This window comes from Trachinotus anak, unplaced genomic scaffold (assembly GCF_046630095.1).
Source record: "Trachinotus anak isolate AG129_WGS33_773 ecotype Australia unplaced genomic scaffold, CSIRO_AGI_Tana_v1 ptg000038l, whole genome shotgun sequence".
Taxonomy (NCBI): domain Eukaryota; kingdom Metazoa; phylum Chordata; class Actinopteri; order Carangiformes; family Carangidae; genus Trachinotus; species Trachinotus anak.
This window is the reverse complement of record NW_027273889.1, coordinates 410,528-432,500: the sequence shown is the minus strand read 5'-3', so window position 1 is coordinate 432,500 and position 21,973 is coordinate 410,528. Positions and strand designations below refer to the sequence as shown.

At 47.0% G+C, this 21,973-nt stretch overlaps 2 protein-coding genes across 17 annotated transcripts in view; both read left to right on the top strand.

Annotated features, from left to right (window-relative positions):
* The window catches only part of tsc1a (TSC complex subunit 1a), a 16,961-nt gene extending 11,033 nt beyond the window's left edge, over positions 1 to 5,928 (top strand). For 6 of the 10 annotated variants that reach the window (XM_071472371.1, XM_071472375.1, XM_071472373.1 and 3 more), the window contains 6 exons: positions 139 to 321; positions 405 to 515; positions 1,178 to 1,300; positions 1,527 to 1,714; positions 2,093 to 2,233; positions 2,889 to 5,928. In XM_071472371.1, the coding sequence (XP_071328472.1) occupies positions 139 to 321; positions 405 to 515; positions 1,178 to 1,300; positions 1,527 to 1,714; positions 2,093 to 2,233; positions 2,889 to 3,402 (1,260 nt within the window). In that variant the 3' untranslated portion in view covers positions 3,403 to 5,928. The remainder of the gene's footprint in view (positions 1 to 138; positions 322 to 404; positions 516 to 1,177; positions 1,301 to 1,526; positions 1,715 to 2,092; positions 2,234 to 2,888) is intronic. The other 4 variants (XR_011687135.1, XR_011687134.1, XR_011687137.1 and 1 more) reach the window with 1 other exon arrangement.
* Positions 5,929 to 6,747: 819 nt separating this feature from the next.
* Positions 6,748 to 20,125, top strand: ak8 (adenylate kinase 8). 7 transcript variants are annotated; one of them, XM_071472341.1, is made up of 16 exons: positions 6,748 to 6,904; positions 8,160 to 8,269; positions 8,551 to 8,671; positions 8,855 to 8,939; positions 9,302 to 9,351; positions 9,947 to 10,057; positions 10,181 to 10,249; positions 14,692 to 14,773; positions 14,865 to 14,936; positions 15,034 to 15,234; positions 16,738 to 16,875; positions 17,316 to 17,405; positions 17,780 to 17,921; positions 18,797 to 18,877; positions 19,514 to 19,643; positions 19,910 to 20,125. In XM_071472341.1, the coding sequence occupies exons 3-16, from the start codon at positions 8,588 to 8,590 to the stop codon at positions 19,997 to 19,999; spliced, it is 1,425 nt and encodes a 474-aa protein (XP_071328442.1). In that variant the 5' UTR covers positions 6,748 to 6,904; positions 8,160 to 8,269; positions 8,551 to 8,587; the 3' UTR covers positions 20,000 to 20,125. The 7 variants fall into 7 exon arrangements, with proteins under 7 accessions (XP_071328442.1, XP_071328445.1, XP_071328446.1 ...); XM_071472344.1 differs by having other exon boundaries at positions 8,513 to 8,671; XM_071472345.1 differs by having other exon boundaries at positions 6,749 to 6,904; positions 8,080 to 8,269; positions 16,753 to 16,875.
* Positions 20,126 to 21,973: the final 1,848 nt, after the last annotated feature.

Sequence of the window (21,973 nt, the reverse complement as noted above, 5' to 3'; positions counted from 1 at the left end):
ATCTTGATGACTCTGGTGACCTCTGACCTTTCCTCATCAGGACAAACTAAATTTAACTGGAAAACACCATGTTTTGTTTCTGTGTGTGTGTGTGTGTGTGTGTGTGTGTGTGTGTGTGTGTGTGTGTGTGTGTTACAGAAGGCCCAGCTGGTCGTTCAGGACGAGGAAATTCGATCTTTGAAGTTGAGTCTGGAGGAAGAACAAAGACGATACACACAACTGCAGCAGGACACACACACACACACCAACCAGCTGCACACACACATCCAACAACTGCTGCTGCAACAACAGGACGGGCAGAGAGACAACCAGAGACTGCAGGTACATCCACACACACATTAGAGAACCACCTGTGTTGTGATTGGCTGTTTTGAAACCACCTGTGTTGTGATTGGCTGTTTCAGAGCGAGCTTCAGGAGTGTCAGAGCAGGCTGAGAGATCTGGAGGCGGAGCTTCAGAAAGCCAATAACAAGGCTTACAATGCTGAACACCAACTGACTGAGCTGTCACTCAAGGTGAGGAGACAAAAGGTGCGTTCGAGGGCGGCTTCTCCTGACTTGACGGTCAGTGTAAACTGTCGCTGACTTCAGGGGCGGAGTCTTAAACAGCAGTCTACGTGAGCTCAGTTCACCTGCGTCACAGCAGCAGGTTGTTCGCCCCGCTCAGTGCTGAGGCTGCAGAGCTGCACATGCTCAGACTGACACAGGTCACTTCAGTCTGACATGGAGGGCGATGGGTTCCATCGCCCTCCATGTCAGACTGAAGGTGTGTGGGGGACAGGTCACACAGTGAACACCTGTGAGAACAAAGCTGACAGAGAACCACCATCTGCTCAGGACGGTGAGAAGAACAGAAATCTACAGGACAGAACCTGGCCAATGAGAACATGACCTCTTTAACAACAAACACCTGTGAACTCCAGTCTCCTTCACTGATGGACCTCACTGAGTCTCTGTGGAGAGAAGAGTCTGGCACAGAGTCAGGGTGATGTAATGATTGACAGCTGAAACTGTAGCGATGATGCTCATGTGTCAGAGGAGAAGGTCAAATCAACAGGGAGCAAACCACAGGAGACCAGGAGCTGAGCTTCTTAGGAAAAGAACATAGCTACAGTATGATGGCAGACTATAGTATGAATAATCTGTGTGTGTGTGTGTGTGTGTGTGTGTGTGTGTAGCTGTGCAGCAGTGAGCAGCTGCAGCAGCAGATCTTCCTGTTGAACCAGCAGCTCGTCCTGCTGAGAGAAACTAACAGAGCTCTGACTGAGCAGCTGGAGGGAGGAGAGAGCGACCACTGGACTGTAAGAACACACACACACACACACACACACACACACACACACACCCACTGACACACGCACACACTCAGACCTGAGAGTACAGTGAGGCTCAGTGTTTAAAGGTTGATTTTGTTTCTTCAGTAACAATAAACAACAACTTCATATATGATGATGAATGGAGAAAAAGTGGAAAGAATAATAAACATATAATAATATAATATGGCATGTGTGTGTGTGCATTGGTCAGGAGGCGTCCATGCTGCAGTGCAGTGTGGGTAAGGAGTACCAGCATCTGAAGGACAGTGAGGTTCAGCAGCGACAGAAGCTGGAGGCAGCCAATCACAGGATAGCAGAGCTGGAGAACCAGCTGGCCAAGAAAGACCAGCTGATCCTGGATCAGAAGAAGCTTCTGGAGGACACCAAGGCCCAGAGCAGGTCAGAGTCCTGGTCCAGTGCTGAAGTGTTTCAGGGTGTCCCCCTGAACAGAGTCTTTGTCCAGTCACTAAGATCCAGAGAGACAGAGGTTGACAGATGTTGACCAATGTTGACCGATGTTGACCTGAGTGTCTCCTCTCAGGCTGATAGATGCTACTGCTTCAAAGTTAAACCTGCAGAAACAGCTCAGGGCTGTAAGAACATCAGTGAGAGAGCCTTCAACAACTGAGAATAAACGTGTGTGTGTGTGTGTGTGTGTGTGTGTGTGTGTGTGTGTGTGTGTGTGTGTGTGTGTGTGTGTGTGTGTGTGTGTGTGTGTGTGTGTGTGTGTGTGTGTGTGTGTGTGTGTGTGTGTGTGTGTGTGTGTGTGTGTGTCAGAGCGGAGCTGTCGGCCTGTGAGAGTTGCTGCGTCACTCTGAGGAGAGTCACTCAGAATCTACAGACGGAGATGCTTCACCTGTACAGCCAGATCCACCTGGACACGCCCACACACAGCTGGCCTCAGGACGTCTGCGGCAGGTAAACCAGCACGAGTGATGTCACAGCCTGATGTCACTACAGGTGTTCAGAAATAACCTGTTTGTCTGTCTGTTGGTCTTTTGTTTAATCTCTACAGGAGCACGTGTCCGGTCACAGTTTGATCATTATTAACATTAGATATGATGAAGATAATTAATGAACATGACGTCAGTAATTTACAGGTTTTAAACTTCGTTTCACTGAGACACAGAAATTAACGGAATATCATGAAGAGTGAGTTTGTTTTTCTCATCTTACCAACATGAAACTGAGCTGAACTAACAAGCTCACATTTGTCTCACATAATTAAAAATCTCTCTGTTTATATCAGACACAGTGTGTCTCTGTTTACAGCTGGTCAGGTAACGTGGGCCGAGCCACGCCCACTGTGGCCATGAGTAATGATTATGGGTACAGGTAAATACAATTGTGTGAAAGCACCAGTGAAGAAGAGTCATAGAGATGATCTGTTTAACGAAGGCTAACATCAGCCTCTGTGAGCTGAGCGAGCCACCTGAGGCTGTAGCAGGAACACACCTGAGACTTATTATTTATGACTCACTGTGTCTGTCACAAGTTTCACAGTGAAGCTTTAAACAGTCGAAAGTAACCAATCAGAGGATGCAGCTGATGATGTCATCTTTCTCCCCCTCAGGCCAAATGGCGGCAGTGTTGCTTTACCTGTAGCTCAGGGCAGCCTCAGGCCCCGCCCCTCCTCCTCTTCTATTGGTATAATAAATGGCGCTGTGGAGGCTCTCTCCACCTCCCCCCTGCACCTCCCCTCCTGCTCCTCCTCCCCCCTCTCCCTGTCCCCCATCGAGTCCCCCCTGGCTGTCGGCTCCTTCCTGGAGCAGCGGGCGCGGCAGCTGTTCAGACCGAGCGATAACAGTCAGGAGGAGCAAGAGCCACAGCAGGAGGAGGAGCAGGAGGACGAGGGGGCCCTGCCAGAGAGCCCTCCTCTGGGTCAGGAGGCGGAGGAGGCTGCCCTCCTCTCAGAGAGCCCCCAGACGGAGCCTCAGAGTCAGGCTGCAGCTCCCAGCCTCCCCACCTCTAAACCTGCAGCCCCCCCTCCAGGACCGGCCCCTCCTGCTGACCTGACCCTCGCTGTCCGACAGAGGAGACACGAGCTGAGCATCATGGACTACGACGAGATGCTGCCAGAGTACTGAGGGAGGACCAGAGACCAGCAGCAGTCCAGGACTGGGTCTGTCTCCACCCACCTGTTTCATTCACCTTCAGTCTGTGCATCAAACACACCTGAACCACAGGAAGCTGTGTCGCAGCAGCTGATTGGATAAAGCCAGAGTGAAACAGACTTCATGAATTAACAGTGTCGTACCTGACGAGAGGGAAACATCAGCTGTGTGTTCATAAACAGCAGAACATTAACACAACATGCCACAAGAAAACAATGAAATAAAACACATCAGGTAGAAAACTACGACTCCACTGACACAGCTACAAACCAAACTGAGCCTGGTGACATAGTGACTGCTTTGCTAACTACTGTAGGCAAATTAAGTGCTAACATGGGAGCTAGGCAGGACTATGTTAGCACTGCCACAGTAGCCCACTACGCTAGCTCAGTGGCTAACTGTAAGAGTCCACGCCAGTTAGCTCACAGGCTAACCAGCCAATAAGATGAAGATTAATTTTAGAAAGACTGAGTCAAAGTTTTTCCTCCAGCAGAGCAGGTTACTGTCAAAACAGGTTTTTATGAAAATCATCAAAGTCTGATTCCACTAAAATTAACTGATTTGGCTCAGAACTGCTGCTGAACATCTGACATAAAGTTGATAGAAGAACATAAAAAAAAGCTAAACATTTGCTCATATTGGATTTGATGTGTGATACAAGAAATTTAGAGCCAAGATGTGAAACGATGAACATGAAATAAAACAGTAAAGTCTTAAAAAGTAAACGACCTCAGTAGAAACTGAACCAAAAAAACAGAAACCAGGAGCAGCTAAATACAACAAAACAAAGGAACAACTCAAGTAAACTGTGTAAACTTAATAATCTGGTGTTTGTAAGCTGTTATTACCATCAGGCTAGTCCACAATACAAAACAGACAAGAGCTTCTGGCTTCATACAGCTAGCATTAACATGAGCTAACATTAGCCCTGAGCATGTGGTACTTTGAGTCAATATTGGATTTGTGTGTTGGTTTGGAAACACTTTCTGATGAGAACATGACAACTGCTGAAGAAATAACTATTTTTCCTCAGGTTTGGTTAAAATGTTGTGACAACCACTGAGTTTACAAAAGGGGCTAGGCTAACATTAGCTTGCTGGCAAACACACAAGAAAAAATTCAGAATTATTAATTAAAATAGATTTTACCACTGAAAATATTTTCATATGACTAATTATCTGATGAAATAATATTATTTTGCTCATGCTCTGTTGGCGGTGTTGTTACCCGAGCTAATGAGTTATTAATGAAAGGTCCCGGGTTTACACAAGTCTGACCGTTGGATTTATGTCTGCAGGGACTCGTAGTCAGGAGACAACTTATTAAACCAAAAATAAGGGAAAAGGAACAAAGAGAATTAAGTTTTTTGAGTTAATGAATCTACAGCGAAGCTAACAGCAGCTGTGCTAATGATCCAGTGTGAACATGAAACACATCACATGGCGTCCAGCAATACAACTTCAACAACTGACAAGTAACACTACTGTACCGATTAATCCCATGAACCCGCAGTAACCCACCGGTTCTCAGCAAAACAAGCTGCAGAAACAACATCTGACATATTATTAATATTGATTATGGACTGTGTTATGATAAGTGTTCTCTGACAGAGTCCACAGGTGATTATGGGGTTCCTCAGGGTTCCATACTTGGTTCTTTCTACTTTCCTCTCCACGCTGTCACACACAGCTGTGATGAAGACACCAGCCTCAGTGTGCTCACATAAAGCCTTAATGGAGGGAGAATAACCAATTTTCTCTTTAAACTCTCTGGCATAGAGAACAGTTTTTTGGTATATTTCAAAACACATCATGAAGCTGACAAACTCATTTTTGTTCAGTCAGTGTTGAGACATCTTCTGCAGTAACAGCCCTTAACGTTTCTGAGTGTGCACATACACTGACCTGAATGTTCCTTCACTATCTCCTCAGGTTCTCACCTCATGAAATCGGAGTCAGGTGAGAGAATAGATGGCAGATTCATGTCTGTGTGTTCAGCACACTGACAGGTACAGGGTGTGTTTAGCCTGGCTTATTGGAATCCTTTAACATTTTATGAAATACAACTGAACTGCTGCTTCCAGGTTTTATGCTAAGATAGGCTAACTGTGTTCTGGTTCTAGCTCTGAACCCAAGATGCATTCAGGTTATCATGATTCACGTCAACTTCAAAGTCATAATTTAATCTGAGCATCAGACTCTCAGAAAGGAAGAGAGTAAAACCATTTCCCAGATGGTGACGACAAACCAAAGACTTCCTCTGAATCCAGGTGATTAACCTGAATCAATCACACTCACTAATGATCAGGGTGAACTGTTTTTTTTCTTTCTCGTTGGGCAGCAACTCAACACGGCAGTGTTTCCTCAGCAGCGTAGCTCTGTTCTGCTCAGAAACATCTCAGCCCGAGCCTGTACCCAACAGCTCTGTTGCTCTGTATCAGCATCTTGAAGAGAGGAATGTTAAAACTGTGAACACTAAAAATAAAGAGACTAAAATCTCCGACATGTTGTGATTCAAATGTCTCGTCAGACTGTTCATCTGTTGTATCTGTCAGATACAAAGTTATCTGACGTTTCACAGCGTTGAATTAGTGAAAGTACACATAATACTTCCATACAAGTAAAAATACTGCAAGGCAAAGTCATCCTAATTAAGTAAAAGTTGAGTGTAATCAGCTCCCTGTAGTTACACTGTAACAGTAGAAGTACTTCCTGTACTTACAGTATACCAGTAGAAGTACTTCCTGTAGTTACACTGTAACAGTAGAAGTACTTCCTGTACTTACAGTATACCAGTAGAAGTACTTCCTGTACTTACAGTATACCAGTAGAAGTACTTCCTGTAGTTACACTGTAACAGTAGAAGTACTTCCTGTACTTACAGTATACCAGTAGAAGTACTTCCTGTACTTACAGTATACCAGTAGAAGTACTTCCTGTAGTTACACTGTAACAGTAGAAGTACTTCCTGTACTTACAGTATACCAGTAGAAGTACTTCCTGTACTTACAGTATCGGTGAATTGACATTAATCTACTGATAATAAAATATGTTAGTGGGTAACACGAGACATCCATTATTTAATAGTTAAAATAAAATCTACTGATAAAATGAAGTGAATAGACGATAAATTGAGACAAAGAGGAGCGAGCAGTTCTCATGGAGCTCAGCAACAAACCGCCTGCTGACGTTTATTAAACTGGACACGAGATTTGACCCGATTCCCGCGTTATAGCACAGATATAACATACACAGTATATTATGATATTATTATATATTTTATATAAAATCTTTCCCCGCAGCGTTGCTAGGAAACGCCCGCACTCCCGCCCCTGCAGCGTGCTGATGACGTCATTCCCTAACAACAAGCAGACGCGTCTTAGCAACGGCTCCTGAAACGACGGTTTCATATTAGTTTTAAAGTAAACAAGAGTTTCGTAGCGGAGCTTTACCTGCAGGGAAACACACAGACACAGGTGAGAGTCCTGACGCTGTTTCTGTTCCCGCCCCGTGAGCTGAGGTCAGCCGGTAACCGTCTGTCTCTGTCCCTGTCTCTGTCCGGTCTCTGTCCGGTCTCTGTCCTGTCTGTCCCTGTCTCTGTCCCTGTCTCTGTCCGTGTCTCTGTCCTGTCTCTGTCCTGTCTGTCCGTTCTCTGTCCGGTCTCTGTCCGGTCTCTGTCCGGTCTCTGTCCGTGTCTCTGTCCTGTCTCTGTCCTGTCTGTCCCTGTCTCTGTCCGTGTCTCTGTCCGTGTCTCTGTCCGTGTCTCTGTCCTGTCTCTGTCCTGTCTGTCCCTGTCTCTGTCCGGTCTCTGTCCGTGTCTCTGTCCTGTCTGTCCCTGTCTCTGTCCGGTCTCTGTCCTGTCTGTCCCTGTCTCTATCCGTGTCTCTGTCCGGTCTCTGTCCGTGTCTCTGTCCTGTCTGTCCGTGTCTCTGTCCTGTCTGTCCGTTCTCTGTCCCTGTCTCTGTCCTGTCTCTGTCCTGTCTCTGTCCGGTCTCTGTCCGGTCTCTGTCCGTTCTCTGTCTGTGTCTCTGTCCGTGTCTCTGTCCTGTCTGTCCGTGTCTCTGTCCCTGTCTCTGTCCGGTCTCTGTCCGTGTCTCTGTCCGGTCTCTGTCCGGTCTCTGTCCGTTCTCTGTCTGTGTCTCTGTCCGTGTCTCTGTCCTGTCTGTCCGTGTCTCTGTCCCTGTCTCTGTCCTGTCTCTGTCCTGTCTCTGTCCGGTCTCTGTCCGGTCTCTGTCCTGTCTCTGTCTGTGTCTCTGTCCGTGTCTCTGTCCTGTCTGTCCGTGTCTCTGTCCCTGTCTCTGTCCGGTCTCTGTCCGTGTCTCTGTCCGTGTCTCTGTCCGTGTCTCTGTCCTGTCTGTCTGTGTCTCTGTCCCTGTCTCTGTCCTGTCTGTCCCTGTCTCTGTCCGGTCTCTGTCCGTGTCTCTGTCCTGTCTCTGTCCCTGTCTCTGTCCGGTCTCTGTCCGTGTCTCTGTCCTGTCTGTCCGTGTCTCTGTCCGTTCTCTGTCCGGTCTCTGTCCGTTCTCTGTCCCTGTCTCTGTCCGGTCTCTGTCCTGTCTGTCCCTGTCTCTGTCCGGTCTCTGTCCGGTCTCTGTCCGTTCTCTGTCCCTGTCTCTGTCCTGTCTCTGTCCTGTCTCTGTCCGTCTTTGAACAGTTACACGTAAACAACCTGGGGGACGGAGCCAGCTGTCAGGCAGAGGCGGGGGTTTGACCGGTGTGTTGTTGTGTGGTGAGGCGGTTACAGAGCTGCAGCTGATGAACTGATCCAGAGAAAAGACGCCAGAAACCAGGAGGAGCAGCATCGCGGGAAAATCAAGTCCATTTAGAAAAGTCAAAAGACAAACGTGAGTATGACAGTGAGGTCACTGTTTTGACATCTTTTGTCCGTTGCCACGTATTGATCCATGTGTTTGTACAACATGTGGATTTATCTTCACAAAGCACGCAGACCCAGGTCTACATGAAACGCTGCTGAGCTCACACCAGGACCAGGCTGACATTTCAGACCCAGTTTCAGACTCTGGATGTGGTTTAAGTTCAGAGATGTTTCCCTGACAAACTGAAGCTTCCAAATGTGATGTGTTCAGGGTCCTCAGGAAAAAAATCTCTGTGTCTCTGCTGTTAGACCCTCAGCCTTCGTCCTCCTCCTCCTCCTCCTCGTGATGGATGAGACAGTCAAACCCCTGAGGATTCCTCCACAGATGTCAGTGTACGCCGACAAACACAGCATCTTCCACCTGGTGCAGGTGAAGAACCAGAGATGAATAGATGATCCATCAAAATATAGATTTAAAAGTTTGTTATCTGTGTATTTTCCAAAACCTTACAACATGACTGGGATCAGGTCTCAGTGACTCTGTGTGTGTGTGTGTGTGTGTGTGTGTGTGTGTGTGTGTGTGTGTGTGTGTGTGTGTGTGTGTGTGTTTCAGAGCATGGTGTCCAGCCTGGTGATTGATCAGCCTGATGACCCCGTCTCCTACCTGATCAGTCTGCTGCAGAGGAGCAGTGTGGACAGTAAGCCAACACACCTGAACCTGAGCACAGATGTGTGTTCCTGCTCCAGATGCTCCAGCTGTTGGTGTAGACAGAGGTTCTCAGTCTGGGGGTCAGGACATAAGTACTGGGATAGGACACATGATGAAGCCTGTGGTAATCAGTGTCTCTATGGAAACAGACGAGTGATGAAGGAAACGTTGTGTCTGCCTGTTGCTGCCACTAGATGGAGACTGTGGACTGAGTGAGTGAGTGTGTGTGTGTGTGTGTGTGTGTGTGTGTGTGTGTGTGTGTGTGTGTGTGAGACATGAATGGTCATGTGAGACAGGTGGTTTTGAGTACTCTGACAGGTGTTTATGTCTCTCTCTCTCTGTCTCTGTCAGTTCCCAGGATCATGCTGCTCGGTCCTCCAGCTGTTGGGAAACAAACAGTGGTGAGTAAGAACAGCAGAGAGAGAGAGAGAGAGTGAGACAGAGAGAGAGAGACAGACAGACAGAGACAGAGAGAGTGAGACAGAGAGAGTGAGACAGAGAGAGAGAGACAGAGAGAGAGAGAGAGAGAATGAGACAGAGACAGAGAGAGTGAGACAGAGAGAGTGAGACAGAGAGAGAGAGACAGAGAGAGAGAGAGTGAGACAGAGAGAGAGAGACAGAGAGAGTGAGAGTGAGACAGAGAGAGAGTGAGAGTGAGACAGAGAGAGAGAGAGTGAGACACAGAGAGAGAGACAGAGAGAGAGAGAGAGAGTGAGACACAGAGACAGAGAGAGAGAGAGACAGAGAGAGTGAGACAGAATCATGATGATGTATATTTTGACAGAAACCATGTGGAGTCTCACCTGGGGACCACTGTACCTGTAACTTCATTTATTTATGTATTTACCTTTGTTGTGTAGTGTTTCCTGTTTCCTGTTTGTTGTTGTTACCGTTGTGTGTCTGTACTTCAGTAAATGTTGTTACTGTGTGGCCAGCAGACACAGATCATGTCATCTCTTCTTCTGTGGTGCTTGTTGTTGTTTTTGTCTCCTTTAGGCCAAGAAGCTGAGCGCTGAGCTGAGAGCTGTCCATGTGACCACAGACACTTTACTGCAGGACCAATCAGAGCTGAGCGTTCAGGCTCACCAGTACACACTCACACAGCAGGTACAAATACAGACACGCTGCATCTGTTCAATCAATGATGTGTGTGAGCTGATTAAATAAAGAGTCATCAGACAGGGAGGGGTCAGGGGGTGTCATGTGACCCTGTGATGCGTCTGTGTTCAGGAGCTTCCTGCTGAGCTGCTGATCACACTGATTCAACAGAGACTGACTGAGGTCGACTGCTTCAACAGGGTGAGTCTGACCCTGTCAACCCCACGCCCCCCCACATTCTGTGTCACTAAACACACAACAAGAGACACAACTGAATAAAGTTACCCTGTTACCCTGTTACCCCCACACCAACAAAAACAATCTAACCACAACCATTAGCCCATGTTAGCATTGCTGCAATATGCTCCACAACAATGCTGACAGTTAGCCAGCTAGCAATAGCAACATTTACCTGAACACATTCATTATAAGGGTAACAGCAGTTAGCCAACGTTAGCATGCTGCTGTAGCCGCACTAATGAAAACAGACATTAACATCATGTCGCAAGTTACTGAGGAGAATGAAAATGTGGTTTCGGGGGGGAGTGGCTTTGTTCTCTGCTAAGGACGTCATGACTCCACTGTACCTTTACAGAGAGAACAGATGTTTACTGCTGCTTTATTGTTTAACTGGACTACAGAACATTTAAACTCACAGAAACTCTTCCTCTAAGAGTCAGAATGACAACGATCAGAACAATAACAGAAGACTCTTCAGGACACAGGACGTCTGTCTCTGTCTCTCTGTCTCTCTCTGTCTCTCTGTCTCGCTCTCTCTCTGATGTGCTGCTGTGCTGCTGTGATGATAATAATTAGTGCTCTGGTTGCTGTTGTGTCGTACTACGATTCCCAGCAGGCCGAGCAGCGTGTTGGCGTGTTTCCCCAGAGATCAGCTGATCAAACAGACGTGGTGCTGTCACATCACGCGTGTTATTTTCTCTGGGGCTCGTCCTCTCTGCTGCTCCTCATTAGCATCACGTCCTGTTTCCTGTCAGCGTTGATCAGGACGCTGAGAGCTGCTCTCTGATCAGTTTATTAAAGCAGGAGGAGCTGCTGTCACCAACACACAACACTCACACAACAACAACAACACAAACGGAAGCTTACAACTGCAATCATGTGTGTGAGTGACCTCCTGTCCTCTGCTCAGATGTCCTCATGCCTCCTGCTAACCCTAACATGTATGTGGTTCTAGTGTTCAGAATCAGCAGTCACTGAAGAGGTTGTAGAGGGTCTATACGTGGTTCTCGTGGACATCAAGGAGGTTCTACAGAGTATTTAGAGTTCCATGCATTTGTAGAGTCTACAACAAGGAACAGTGAAGCTGTTCTGGAGGATTGAGTAGAACGTCTCATTACCTCACCTTTAGGAAGTTTTACTGTTCCTTTATGAGGTTCTGATGCTCACTTTAGGAGGTTCTCTGGGAGTTTCTTGTGGACAGAGTGTCGAGGTTCATTAGATGGTTCTGTTCTGATCTACGAGGTTGTTGGTGCAGTTGAAGGCTCTAAAGGTTTGTTGTTTGAGTGGTGATTGTAGTAGTGACTGAATGGATTCTAGGGGCCTGTAGGTGGTTGTGGTGGTCACTGAGACCAAACGGCCTCAGGTCCATCACCACCACCCTCTGGACCTCTGGAGTAGAGCTGATCCTGATGTGGATGAAACGGAGACGGACTGTGATGTGTGATCTGCTTCATGTTTGTGGCTCAGTGGAAACTAAAGTGTGTTAAGTCACATCTGTAGTTACAGCTGTTACCTGTTAAACTGTCCCAGAAAGAACTGGTGTCAGATCAATAATGACTGCTGGTTGTCTGTAGAGTCAGTATTCTTCACTGGTGAGCTGCCTCCTTTGTTCTCACCCTCCCTGACGCTTCTTTAACTGGTTTTACTCTCGTCTCCGTCTGCGTGTGAGTATGTGTGTGTGTGTGTGAGGGTGTGTGTGAGTGTGTGTGTGAGTGTGTGTGTGTGTAGAGTGTGTGTGTGTGTGGTGTGTGTGTGGCAGCAGTCTCTCAGTAAACCAGCTTTCGTCTTTCCCTCTAAACTCTACAAACAGCTGTTTCTTTCAGCCTGCAGCGTTTAGCTCAGCATTTAGCATTTAGCATCAACGTTTAGTGTGTAGCTCAGTGTGTGTGTGTGTGTGTGTGTGTGCGTGTGTGCGTGTTTAGCAGCTACTTTGATCTGCTAATAGCTGTTTGTGGCCGCAGGCTAAACTCATCACACACACACACAGTCCCTGGTGTGTGTGTGTGTGTGTGTGTGTGTGTGTGTGTGTGTGTGTGTGTGTGTGCGTGTGTGTGTGTGTGTGTGATGTCTTTATCTTCTGTGTGTCAGTGTGAATGGAGAAGAGGAGGATGATTGACAGATCCCATCAGGACCCCGCCTCCCCCTGTCACATTGATTACTCCACCTGTCTCCCATCCTGTCTGTCTCTCACCAACAAACTCTTCAGCTGTGTTCAGGGGCCACACCTTCAGAGCACGCCGTCTACCGAGGTGTGGCCCTTCAATGGAGGATTTTCAGCAGCTGTTCCCGCCCTAACCATCACATCACAAAGCGCGGCTCCTGGTGCTTAGCAACCTTGACAACACATAATAGGTTTTCTGGTGCTTGGTTCTAACAGTTGTATCGTTACTGAGCTGAAACACAACACTGACAGTCACAGTTGATCCTCAGACTCTGTGCTGTTTGCTTTCATCATTGGTGCAATGAATCCTGGGATACGTTGGACCATGAAGGATCCACCTGCAGATTTTAGCATCATGAAGGAGTTCAGATTAGACTGAGCCTGTAAATGGAAAAAATGTTGCCAAAATTGCACCATAAATTCAAAATGGCTGACTTCCTGTTGCATTGAGGTTATGGGTGCGCGAAGCTGTTTTGTAGGTCTTGTCATGTTACATGTGCCTTAAGAATTTCACACATGTGGGTTAAACACAGGGCGAGGGCTTGAAATTCCCAAGGGCAGTTCTCAGGCCCTAACAAACAGAATCTCAGTTTTAAAAGGTTTTTATAAAAATTATATTTAAAACCAACGTGAACGTCCACCGCCCCCTGTCTCCGGCCTCGCCCTCAGAGCCGAGAGCCACAGCTGATGTGCAGATCTAAGAGAGCGAGGAGGGAAACCAGAGCTGAGAGGGTCACTGATGTACGATGGAGTCAGGCGGATTTGAAAAACCACTGGTCACTGCAGGGAGGTGAGACTCAGACGAGCTCCTGGTCTCAGGTTCCTGTGAGAACTGTTTTGAAAAAGTGTTTTGGACGAGCTGGAGGCAGTTGATGGATTTCTTGGGCAAATAAAGAATCACAGTGATGAATGTGGATGGAAACAGTCTGAGTGTCACTGACTGAGCAAAGTGATCTGACCTGATCAACTCAAACTGAAGGTCACATGACTGAAACATGACCACAGATTACTCCAGGATCCACCTCTGCACCACACAGAGGAAACTGAGACACAGCCATACACTACATCCAACACACACACACACACACACACACTAGCATACGAGTGTGTGTGTGTCAGTGCTGCTCCTATCATCTTTATTTAGCCTGTCAGGCAGCACTGAGGGAATATCCTCCAGATCAGACTGAGTGGTTTTATTTAGATTTCATGTGAGTGTGAGGACAGACTGCAGCTGCTGTCAGCCTCACACATCACTTTACCTCTGACACACTTTATAATCAGCTCAACAGCTTCACAGTCACTCGCTAACAACTCACACAGTCTGTGGCATCAGTGATTAGCTGATAATCATTAGTTGGCAGGTTTCACAAAGCTTAATGATCCACATTTAAAATAAAGTTTAAAACTGCTCCAACTAATCAAACTCAGCTCTTTATGGGCTGTTGAAAACAGTGAGGGAGGGGGGCCGAAGGCGGGTGCAGCCGCAGTGAGCGGGATGGATGAGAAGCTGTTAGTAGGGTGGTGTCAGTGTCATCATGGATGGAAAAGTAAAAGTCTAACCTGTGACTGTGTGTAGCAGCAGGCTGCTGGTGTCAGTATAACTGCAGGAGGACCAGGAGGAGGAACCAGGAGGAGGAACCAGGAGGAGCTCAGGCTCCTTCATGGTTGTTGTGAAATGTCTTTTCAGAATTTTAATTCATCTCTGTGAAAACACCATCACAATATTACACAATGTTTCATTATAGAAAATCTGTAGATCTGTAGAATAAGAACTGATTCGATCTCTGTTTCCATCAGTGTGTAAAAGTACATTTACTCAAGTACTGTACTCACTGTACAACTGTAGTAGAGTCCTGTGACTCCACTTGGACTCCAGCACCGATAACCGGACTGTGACTTGAGCATTGACTACATTCAGACTTGAAAGTTGGATGTGAGGACTTGTGAGTTCATGTGTTTGTCTTTCGTGTCACAGTAAATGAAACAGCTGTTTTAATGTGGACTCAGACTGAGACATAAACCTTGCAACACTGACTGTACAGTACTGAGGTACTGATACTCTGAGTGTTTCCATGTCTTTGTACTTGTCCTGAACTCACTTTGTTTTATCAGCTTTATTACTTTACAAATGAAGATTCTTATCTTATCATGATATAATTCTCTTTAAGTCATTACCAACAACACTGAACTGTTAGAGGGGAGACTCAGATATCTCACTCTGTGTGTATGTGTGTGTGTTCAGGGCTGGGTGTTGGAGGGGATCCCTCAGACTCGTCTGCAGGCTCTGGGTCTGCAGCAGGCCGGAGTCGTCCCTGAACATGTTGGTGAGAAAACGATACGTTCAGCTGATGGTTCATGTATCTGTGAACTGTGAATTCAACAAACAAACACTCTGCGTGTGTGTGTGTGTGTCAGTGATGCTGGAGGCTCCTGATGACGTGCTGTTGGAGAGGAGTGAGGGGAAACAGGTGGACCCACAGACAGGAGGTGAGTCCTGAGTCAGAGATCAAGATCATCTTCCTCAGTCTGATGATGATGACACAGTCCAGTTTAACATTGTGCAACCATCACTTCCTGTCTGCAGACGTGTACCATCAGACCTTCATCTGGCCGGTCGATGACATCGTTGCTCAACGTCTGGAGAAGGGGCCAGCCCTGTCAGAGAAGCAGCAATTGGCTGAGCTGCAGCGTTTCCGTTGTGAGGTCACAGGTCTGAGGTCAGCCTATCAACACGTCCTGAAGATCATCAATAGTGACCAACCACACAATGACGTCTATCAACAAGGTACAGACACACAACCAACCACACAACGACGTCTACCAACAAGCTGCCTGAACCTGGTGTTTTCATGTTTGGTGATCCTCTGTCCAATAACATGACAGTATCACATGTTCAACACTACACAGTTACAGTAACACACTGCCTGACCTCCCTCATGGTTTAGTTCAAGAGAGATTCAAGATTCCAGAGGTTTATTGTCAAATGCATTATAAAAAAACACTGTAGTTCAGATAGTGCAGTGAAATTCTTACTTTGCTGTTCTCCCTTTATACCCAACAAAACACATGATACACAAATAATAAAATAAATAATAAAGATAGAAATGAAGCTAATGAGTAAGAATTGTAAGAATAGAAGAAACCTGAGTTTGGAGAGACCTGAGTTTAAATGTAAAGTGCTCTTTGCTTTAGTGCAACAGATTAACAGGTGAACAGTTAACAGTCAGTGTGTTAAAGAGGGGGGGGGTTAATGTAGTGCTCAGGAGTCTGATTGCCTGTGGGTAGAAGCTGTTTGTGAGTCTCTTTGTCCTTGACATCTCACTCCTGTAGCATCTCCCTGACAGCAGAAGTGTGAGAGACCATGTTGTGGACGTGTATTGTCCGTTGTGTATTGTCCTTGATGATGTTGTCAGCGTCCTGACGACCCTGGTGGTGTAAATGTCCTGTGGGAAGCTGCTCCAGTGATCAACTGAGCAGTTTCATCCCCTGCTGGAGAGCCTTCCTGTCCTGAACAGTACAGCTCCTGTGCCACACCGTGATCGAGCTGGTGATGACACTCAACTGTCCATCTGCAGAGGTTGCAGAGGACCTCTCCCCTGCACGCTGTCTCCTCTCGTGATCAGTGATCAGTTCGATGACTGTGGTGTCCTCAGTGAATTTTATAGTGCTGGTGCTCGGAGGGTGTACAGCAGTGGGCTCAGCACGCAGCCCTGGGGGGCCCCTGTGCTTACAGTTCTCATGCCTGATGTTCGGTTTCCAACTCTGACTGACTGGGGTCTGTCTGACAGTAAGTTTAACACCCAGTTGGAGAGGGAAGGTGTCAGTCCAAGGGTGAGGAGCTTCTGGGAAAGTGTGTGTGGATTGACAGTGTTGAATGCTGAGCTGAGGTCAGTAAACAGCATCCTAACGTATGTGACCTCAGCCTGAGTGAGGGCTGTGTGAATGGCAGCAGTGACGTTGGTGTCGGGAGAGCGAAACAAACACATCAGCCATGGTGAGCGCCATCCTCTGTTGTTTTCAGATCCAGTATGTAGATGATTCACTGCTTTATATGTGTCCTCTCTGATTCTGTGACACACTACTGTGTGTGTGTGTTACTCAGGATCTCAAACACACCTGCTGTAGTGTGTGTAGACAAGGACTCTGATGACCTGATCCAGTATTTATCACTGAGCTGGATCTGACTTTGGACCAGTGATGCTGATATGTTGCAGCCTTCACAGACTGACTGTTTTATTGTTGACTGGTTGTGTAGCGTCAGTGTAACCGATTCAAATGAAGTGTTCAGTCTGTGTTATCTCAGTGCTCGCTTTCGTCCGGACTCATCATCGCCCCAGAACTCCCAGAATCCTCCTGTTGGGTCCGCCAGGGTCAGGGAAGAGTCACCAGGCCAGACTACTGTCAGAGAAATACAAGATGGTGGACGGTACACACACACACACACACACACACACACACACACACACACACATTGTTACTGTCCTCTGTTCCTTCAGATGATCAGGTTTGTCACTGCAATGACATCCCTTTTTAATGGCGCCGCAGATGGCTGCCTCAGTGTTTTGGTGCGCTCTGCACCAATCACCAGAAAAAATTCCTTGTACGTGAAAACATACTTGGCAATAAACCTGATTCTGATTCTGATTCTGATCTCACCTTTAACCTGCATATAACACAGTCCACCTCTCCCTCTCTCTCTCTCTGTCACTCTCTCTCTCTCTCTGTCACTCTCTCTCTCTGTCACTCTCTCTCTCTGTCTGTCTGTCTCTCTCTCCCTCTCTCTCTCTGTCTCTCTCTCTCTCTCTCACTCTCTCTCTCTCTGTCTGTCTGTCTCTCTCTCTCTCTCTTTCTTTCTCTCTCTCTCAGTGTGTTGTGGTCAGCTGTTGAGGTCTGTAGCAGCTGATGGTTCAGGTCTAGGAGAGGAGATCCAACCATACCTGGATGATGGACGACCAGGTAACCACACACACACACGCACTCTGTGGAAATGGGACTGTCTACCTGTCTGTATCCCAGCAGCCTCTGGGGTTTTTAACTCATACTCTACAAACACACACAGATTCCTCCTCCATCGCTGTCATGGTGTGTGTGTGTGTTGAGTGGCTGACAGAGTGTGTTCAGAAAAATCTGTTCACCGATCAGTCCACTCATCATCATCATGATCAGCATCAGCATTATAAACTGTCTGGATCGACCAATCAACTGACTCGATGTCCAGCTCTGTCGACTTTCTACAGAGGTGTTCACACACTGTGTGCTGCAGATATGAACTGATTCAACAGCAGCAGCTCATTACTGATTATTGATTATTGATGAACATGTCGGTGCAGTCCCAGACTCCCTGGTGCTGCAGGTTCTGGAGCAACGTCTGAGCCAAGTGGACTGCAGCTGCAGAGGCTGGATCCTGCACGGGTTCCCCTGTGACCTGCAGCAAGCCAAGAGCCTGCAGGAATCCCAGCACCAGCCCAACAGGTACTACATACTGCTGCAACTGCTAATGCTACTGCTACTGCTAATGCTACTGCTAATGCTACTGCTGATACTATAACTAATGATACTGCTTATACTACTGCTAATGCTAATGCTAATGCTACTGCTTATGCTACTGCTAATACTACTGCGAATACTGCTGCTTATACTACTGCTAATGCCACTGCTAATGCTACTGCTAATACTACTGCTAATACTACTGCTAATGCTACTGCTGATACTATAACTAATGATACTGCTTATACTACTGCTAATGCTAATGCGAATACTGCTGCTTATACTACTGCTAATGCTACTGCTAATACTACTGCTAATACTACTGCTAATGCTACTGCTGATACTATAACTAATGCTACTGCTTATGCTACTGCTAATACTACTGCGAATACTGCTGCTTATACTACTGCTAATGCCACTGCTAATGCTACTGCTAATGCCACTGCTAATACTACTGCTAATGCTACTGCTTCTACTACTGCTAATGCTACTGCTGATACTACTACTAATGCTACTGCTTATACTACTGCTAATGCTACTAATAATACTACTGCTAATGCTACTGCTAATATTCTGACTACATGAATGACTATGGATGGGGGGCTGGTTCAGTGTTAGCTCAGAAGGTTTCTCCTCCCCCCAGCTCCAAAAAGCAGAGTTGGTTTAAAGTGGGGGGCCGTGGAGCTCAGGCAGACAGGTAGAAGCAGTTGGTTGGTGGAGCTCGTTGGAGACCACTCACTGTGAGAACATTACCTAAGGGGGGTGAGAACCCCCCCAACCTGCAGCAGCTCCAGAGACATGGAGGAGAAAACACGAGTGTCACACAGTGACCTCTGACCTCTGATCTCTTCTCTCCTCAGAGTTTTCTTCCTGGAGCTGACAGAGGACGTTTGTCTGGAGAGACTCACTCTGAGAGCAACAGATCCAGTCAGTGGAGAGAGGCCAGTACAACCAGTTAACCCAGTTTGACCAGTTGACCCAGTTTAACCAGTTAAACCAGTACAACCAATACAACCAGTTAACCCAGTACAACCAGTTAAACCAGTACAACCAGTACAACCAGTACAACCAGTTAAATCAGTTAAACCAGTACAACCAGTTAAATCAGTTAACCCAGTTAAATCAGTACAACCAGTACAACCAGTTAAATCAGTTAACCCAGTTAAATCAGTACAACCAGTACAACCAGTGAACTGCCACAGCTAGGTCTTTACATGTTGTTGATCACAAACTTTATTCCCATTTAAAGTTTCCACAGATCAAAGGTGTCAGACTGAGTTTCAGTGAAATGTGTCTGAAAAACAAAATGTTTGACCTGAGTCACGTTTTTATCGTTTCAAAGCTTCAGACCTCAGCAATCATCAACCATCTGATTCTCAAACACAGATGAGTCTGACAGAAATAACCTGTCAATAAAGTTTATTTCCAAGGCAACAACAACATGAAAAAGGTCACTGTCTGTTACCTGGACAACCTGTCAACCACACCTACCTCCCCAGCACCAACAGGAGCTGGTCTCAGATCAGACCTGAGCTGATTTATAATCTGCTGAGACTGCGTCCCTCCTCCTCCTGCAGGTTCCACGCTCTGACTCGACCGGCTCCCAGCTTCCAGGTCCAGAACAGACTGGAGACCAGACCAGAGGACAGCACACACACTGTCACACACACTCTGAACCAGTACAGGTTACACACTGCTGTTCTGCAGGTATACGCACACACACACACACACACACACATACATTTACAGTCTGAACCTTTGAAAACCCTCAATAACCTGAACCTGAACCTGATCTTGACCCTAAAACCAGCTCCTGACCTTTGGAAGGTGATTTGATCACACGTTTGTTGGCTCAGGTTTAAACCAGGTCCAGACTCAGAGGAAAATACAAAACCACAAAATATCAGAATCAGAAAATACACCTTCACAGAAATATATAAAGTGTGTGTGTGTGTGTGTGTGTGTGTGTGCAGTCTTTGTATCCAGATGCAGTTCACATTGATGCTGATCAGGATCCCCACTCTGTGTTTGAGGCTCTGGAGAGCAGATTAAGTACTGACTGACAGCAGGACTCACCTGAGCTCAGGTTGAAGAGAACAGTGACTCTTCTGCTTCTCCTCATCTAAACTACATGTTTTAATCTTGTTGTTTTGTTCACAACTAAATAAAAAGTGTTTTGTTTTTCCTCATGAATTTTTTTCTGTAAACCCCTCTGACCTTCATCCCCACCTGCTTTCATACAGACACCACACACCTGGACAGCTGATCAGGAGCACTGAACACCTGTGTGTGTGTGTGTGTGTGTGTGTGTGTGTGTGTGTGTGTGTGTGTGTGTGTGTGTGTAACATCACTGTGCATGTGTACAGGCTGGTGTAACTGCTGTGGTTGTTGGTCCATCATTTCTAACAGGAAGTTCCTCTCAGCCTCAAGGTCCTGGTCCAAATCCTCCTCTGTTACTCTGACATGGATCTCCTGATGGGCGTTTTGTCATCAGACTGCAGCACATGGTGAAGGTCTGACACGAGGCAACAACAGACTGATGATGATGATTCTCTGGAGATTCACACATTAAACACTGTTGTTTCACACAGGAACAACAGTTCTCTCTGACCCCGAAACACACTGATGTGTGTGTGTGTGTGTGTGTGTGTGTGTGTGAGGACTGTCGCCTCAGGCAAACATCATATTTAAACCTGCTCACGTCTGGAGTTCAGCTTCAGTTTTCAGAGACGTTTGACAGACGTCAGAGACACTGTCTCCCTCTGATCAGCTCACACCTCCCGACTTCAAATTATTTCATATGATGCTAATTTTCAAATAAATTGTGGTAAATGCCCCACCCCCCCACCCCCACATCACCTGGAGTCACTTTATATATAAAAGTGTGAGCAAACAAGAGCAAACAGGGCTGAGAGAGAGAGATGTGACATCCTGTTGGTGGCACATTCACCTGTTCTACCTGTGTGTCACATGGTCTCTGACTGGGGGGGGTCACTGTCACCCCCACATTCACCCACCACAGGATCCTCAGTCGACCAGTACAAGACCGACATGGCTTCCCACCATGACCATGGCCAGCTGTGTTCATTTAAAGTGTTTTGGTGACCAGGGTCTAAACCTGCACCCAGAGACCCAAAACCACCACAACGGTTTCAGTGCTGTGAAAGTCCAGCAGGAAGCTCCGACTGCTGCTCCTCATTAAACAAGATAAGAGGTGCAGACCTGAGCCCCTGGTCGGGATCCACACACGGTCCAGACCTGGACCAGGTTTACAACCAGACTGTAATGTAGAAGCAATGAGCTGAGTTAGCAGCACCGCAGCTGTGAACACCCCTGATAGAACCTGAGTCAGTCCAGATTATGGTCTGGCCCTGTTGTTGTGGTCTGACCGAGCTGAAGTCCAACACGACTCACTCTGTCGTAGACATGAGACTGAAGCAGCACAGAGAGGAGAGATCCCTCAGCTCCCAGGCTGTGTCCGCTGTGTCCGGTGGAGACAGACAGTCTGTTGTGTTGTACTGTGATTATTCATGAGTGTGTGAGTGACAGCAGCTGATGCTCCTCTGTCACGCCGCTCAGCGTCTCCTCTGATCTAAAAGCAGTTATCACAGCTCGGGACGCAGCGTTTACTTCAAACCTTCCAGTTAAAATATCTGCTTCACTTCAAACTCTCTCCGTCAGTTTCTCAGCTCGCTCAATCACACGGACGTTTCAAAGTGACGATTTTGGTAAATGACTATAATTAATCCTCCTGAGCGGCGGTTTGAGTCCCAGCGGTGCCGCCTGGCGCTTTGATTGACAGCTCTATTTTTAAGTCTTCCTGTCGACAACAGGAAGCGGGGCGGGAAGGTAAACGGACCTGACGGCTGCTGATGGGATGATGGACAGTCTGTCCTCGTCTGCTGCGGAGACCGAAGACACTGTCCACCCTGCCTCATCCTGCCGGGAAGCCTCTGAGCACGGCACCAGGGTCTTCAGACGGACTGCTGATCTGTCTTCACAGGTCCACTCAGTTACAAACCAAGACCAGATCCAGG